Source organism: Lygodium microphyllum, chromosome 18 (assembly GCF_053477565.2).
Source record: "Lygodium microphyllum isolate KBCC chromosome 18, Lygodium_microphyllum_v1.1.10, whole genome shotgun sequence".
Classification (NCBI taxonomy): domain Eukaryota; kingdom Viridiplantae; phylum Streptophyta; class Polypodiopsida; order Schizaeales; family Lygodiaceae; genus Lygodium; species Lygodium microphyllum.
In genome coordinates, this window is record NC_141152.1 from 7,503,565 (window position 1) to 7,508,261 (window position 4,697).

General features: G+C 43.1%; 1 protein-coding gene across 1 annotated transcript; it reads right to left on the reverse strand.

Moving 5' to 3' along the window:
- Positions 1-1,369: 1,369 nt before the first annotated feature.
- Positions 1,370-4,017, reverse strand: LOC148020550 (plant-specific TFIIB-related protein PTF2-like). Its single transcript, XM_087698329.1, has 2 exons — positions 3,426-4,017; positions 1,370-3,317 (listed from the first exon to the last, which is right to left on the reverse strand). Exons 1-2 carry the CDS (start codon positions 3,900-3,902, stop codon positions 2,088-2,090), a joined length of 1,707 nt encoding a protein of 568 aa, XP_087554455.1. The 5' UTR covers positions 3,903-4,017; the 3' UTR covers positions 1,370-2,087.
- Between the last annotated feature and the right edge of the window lie 680 nt (positions 4,018-4,697).

The following is a 4,697-nucleotide window of genomic DNA, read 5'->3' on the forward strand; positions in this document are numbered from 1 at the left end:
ATCTTGCAATCAAATGTTGTTTTATAAAAGAATAGCCCTATATGGCCATAACTGCCCATAGTAAGTAAAATATCAAACCTATGAACTTTGCCACAAATTTAAAATCTAAATTTTAAACCATCTTGTCTAAGACATCTGTGACCCATGTTCACATGGTGTGTGACTGTTGGGCTATATTAGAGTTTTTAGCACCAGAAGTGCTAAAATTATGTTACAAATGAGGCGTTTTGGAATGAGGATTTTCGACAGGAGATGAGGCCTTTTTGGATGAGGATTTTCAGGAGGTTTTGGAAAATTTGTAGTGGGAGAATCATTTGAGTTTGCCAGCCCCAGCTCTATTCCAGCCCTTATTGAGAGTGAAAATTTTGCATTTTAGAGAGGTTCTCAAGTGACTAGCAATTCCAATTTATCTTCCACACGGGTAGAGGATCCACATAAGCAATTCCAATTTATCTTCCATGCGAGCTAGAACATCCACAGAAGCACCGGCTGTTCGTATTTGGAGTATAGGGAACTCACTTTGACATAACCTTTGTGAGTCTTCTATGGTGGACTTTATTCTTTGTAGCTAACATCCAAGTTGCAACAGTAACTGGGAGTCTACAAGTGTTCAAGTGGTGGTTGTTTGGGGAGGTACCACTCTTCCATCAGTATCAAAGCTTGAGAAACTTTTTTAACGATGTGAGACAAGTTCTCTCATCTGCTTCATTAGTGGTTGATGGGTTTCATTTCAAAATTATCGCTGCTGTAATTGGTGGTATGCACTGCTTGCAAGCAACATTGTTTGATCTAAAGATGCATAATCCCATCAAGTGATCATGAGCACTTTGTCATATAACACTTCAGATCAAAATCCAATGTTGTTTCCCCTACTACATGACAGATGTTGCAGAGGTCTTTCACCATCAAATGCCTGGAATATTCATCATGCGGATTCTTGCACTTATGGCATGTAGTTCCAAGAAAGGAGTTTGAATGGATAGGGTGCTATGAGTGGATTGCTATTCTTGCACTTATGGCATGTAGTTCCAAGAAAGGAGTTTGAATGGATAGGGTGCTATGAGTGGATTGCTATTACCTGACTTTTGGCTATATCCATTCAGGACCTTCTCCTTATCCAAGAGAAAGCACATGCTTAAAGCTAAGGTGATTGATGATGTTATTCTGAGTATGAAGATATTTCCTCCTTTTGATTTTGAGTCTTCAGAGTAGTGTAATCGGCGCCATCCACTGCAGCGCCATGATGATCTGCAATAATGTAAAGTTCGAAATTGTTGGTAGCGGCATGAGTTTAATCAGCACATATAGGAAGAACAACACAATATGATTATTAGCATCATAAACAATGCCATTAGACTGAGTAGGGGCACCATATTTATCAGTGGTAGTGACATTATGATCAGTTTGAAGGTCGGGGTTGTGAACAGCATCATTGTTGATTACAGTAGGATGGCATTCGGCAACTAAATATCATCAGTGCAAAAGTCATGACCATCAGCAACACAATCAATAGTTAGTTGCAAGAGCTGTAGAAGCAGTAGGCACTATAAGAGTGGCAGCTCAAACATCAATTGTTGTAGAAGTAATGCAGCCAGTAGGGCCATAGCATCAGTTGCTACAACCTACATTTTCAAGGATTTCCTTAAAATAGGAGCTTTTTTTTTCCGTCATTGAAAAAGGAAAACATTTGATGGGAAAACAACGATTAGCTGCACATCTGAAGACCTTATTTAGCATCATGCTCTCAGTGGGTATGAGGTTTATCGGCCTTGCACAGCTTAAGACTTGAAGTAGTAGTGCCTTGAGGAGAGGAAAGGGGAGAAGCTAACCACGAGATCCTCTCTTAAAATTAAGAGCACACAACTGCTTCATTTGAATTGTGTCAAGTGAGCACAATAAAAATTGCTCACAAAGCACCCAACATCACTTACTATAAAAGTCAATTTGAAAGATCTGATCACAGTCATAAAAAGCCACATTCTTGACATTAATAAATTCAGTCAGGGGCCTGTTTCAGGCCACATTACACAAATGTAAAAAACCCTCAAGCTTTGGGTAGGCACATCACATCCACATCACAGTCTTGCCTAATCTCTTTCATCCAACCAGGGGCTAAGAGGTTCTTCTTGGCTCAAGGATAGCAAAAACTCAATTTCGCTTGGACTACGAAAATATTTCAACAACTCTCTTTCTGTCAGATCCTCGTGATCAGGCTGGACAGGAGGGGTAGAGAGCAGAAGGCTGTAGTAGCCAGCCTCAATCAGCTCTTCATCAGCCCCATGAAGCAGAAGATACTCAATCAATAGATCCTCTAAATCCAGTCCTTTAGATTCCATGTGTAATTTCATACATAATGATGAAAAAGGAGATGCTGGCCTTGCACTCCTCAGCTCTGAATTGCATTCAACTAGGGATACATGTTCAATTTTATCCTTCATATCTTGTTTCACTGCATCAATGCGTTTCTTTGCTGCATTTATTTTTTCAAGCCGCTTGGCACATGCAGCCCGGTTTGCAACAAAAGATGGAGGTAAGGCATCCCATGTAGGCTGTTCATCTTGCACTGTGTGTGTCCCATTTGATTCCACTCCTGCAGGATAACCAGGGGCTTCTGAGCAAGAATCTGCCATTCTACCATCACCTGCTAATTCCATGCCTTCTTCAGCTCTTGAAAGAAACCCAGCTGCAAAACTCTGATCATCCTCCAATTTTCTTCTCTTTGGTGGCAACTCAGCTTTGGAACTCTGCCCTTCCTCAGCACAGACATCTTCAGTCTCCATCTCCTTAACAGTGTATGTTTGGCTCATGAGAGTTTTCTTGATTTGTGCACCAAACTTCAGACACAATGCTTTTGCAAGGTGTCTGAGAGCAGTATCCTCCTTGGATGGGGAAATCCCCTTCCTTTCTGCCATCAAGGGCAGGCTGGGACGAATAGAAGTATCATTTTGAGACAATTTGATTGCCCCTGCTTTCATCTTGACTAATAAATAGTTCAAAAGAAATGGCAAGTGCCTATCTACTGTCTTCATAGTGATATCCTTTCCCCAAGGAAGCCCTTGTCCAATCCCAACCAATGATGCTTTGAACTCCTTTAGGCGGTATCGACTTGTCTGAGAAGAGACATGGAGGTCACTGGAAATCTCCTCCATGTCAACATTCTCAATATGGTTTGCTGTAGCAACAAGGATAACTACTGCAGCAACAACTGCCATTGGATGCCGCCCAGTGGACACAAACCAGTTTGAGCCACATTCCAAAAGAACATGGCCTTGCTTTGACATCCTCCTCAGCACATCCTTCTCTAGCTTGGAAAATGCCTGGTGATGCGACAACGTTGTGTCAAAATGTGACCGAAGATCGATGCCTGGTATCTGCAAATCTATGAAATCAAGCACCCGAAAATACATGCGCATTAACACCTTCACCTCACAGTTCACCGCAATGGCGATCTCAGCTGCAGAGAGGGGAAGGTGATGTTGTCGCGCAATAATGTATATGCAAGTCCCCACAAGGATATCTGTCCAATGGCCCGCACCCCATCTCTCTTCGGTCACGAGCTTCAGCAGGTACCGCACATCACTGGCTTTATCCTTAGACAACCGCAGAAGGGCAGTAAGCTGATCGAGCTTTTCATAGGTGTACTTCTGCTTGCGATCGGATCTGAACCCTAATTTCTTCGCAGCCTGCCATCCCAGCCTGCCAATGCCACCGAGGGTGGAGGTAGCGGTGCCACGGCCGCGGACATAGGTGCCAACGCGCAGGCCCGTACCATCGAAGTCAGGGGTTTCAAGGCGAACATTGTCAGTCTCAGAGACTAAGCCACAGGACTCACAGGCGACGACCCCGGAGACTGGGTCCAAGACGACGCTGTACGTAGCGCAGCGAACGCACTGGCTATACATCTCTGCAACGCCTGAGGAAGCGCAGCCATCGTTTTCCCTCTTTTGCTCTCTTATAACCTAAACAAAGTCCCAAGCCCGACTAAAAGAGAGAGAGAGTGTGTGTGTGTGTGTGTGCGTGTGTCTGTATTGCCTTTTCCATTTCGTTAGATGGACAGGCCTGTGGTATATTTGGCCTACTTGGAATGCCTTTATTTTTTATTCGGTATCGGGCATCCATGGTCATGTGGTCCGTGTTTGTGGTTTAGTGCTATGGGAGATCTCTTCTATCATGTTAGCTGACGTGGTTCTTCCTGACATTGTTGTTCCCTGGCTGGATATTGTTCACCCTACTCCAATTGTCCTTTCTGTGTGATTTTTCTATGTTAAAATCTTGCTAAACTTTCGTCTGTTTTCTTTGTTGACCTGATGGTCTGATGCAAATATTTACTACTTAATTCAATTATTTTCACGAAAGAGAGAGAGAGAGAGAGAGAGAGAGAGAGTATGTGTGTGTGTGTGTGTGTGTGTGTGTGTGTGTGTAGATCGAGTTAGATATTGAAAAGGCTTTTGATCTTGTGGGCTAGTCTTTCATGCGGCAATTGCACCATGGGCTTTGCTTCCTCTATGAGTTCTCCTATTGCCACTATCACTATCAATCAAGATGTAGTAGCACACGTTGCACTTAATGGAAGAGTCACAAATGAGATTGCTTTATCTCATTCTATTCATCAAGGATGCCCTCTCAATCCTTTATTGTTTGCATTGGTCCATCACCCCATGCTTTCTTTGCTGGATTGATTGGTTGAGGATGGGAAG

What these genes read in the sequence shown, in the direction of transcription:
- LOC148020550 (XM_087698329.1), bottom strand. Translation starts at nt 3,902, where the DNA reads ATGTATAGCCAGTGCGTTCGCTGCGCTACGTACAGCGTCGTCTTGGAC. An exon ending in CCATTGCGGTGAACTGTGAG is followed by an intron (nt 3,318 to 3,425) that starts GTGAAGGTGTTA and finishes TCGCATCACCAG; the next exon opens with GCATTTTCCAAGCTAGAGAA.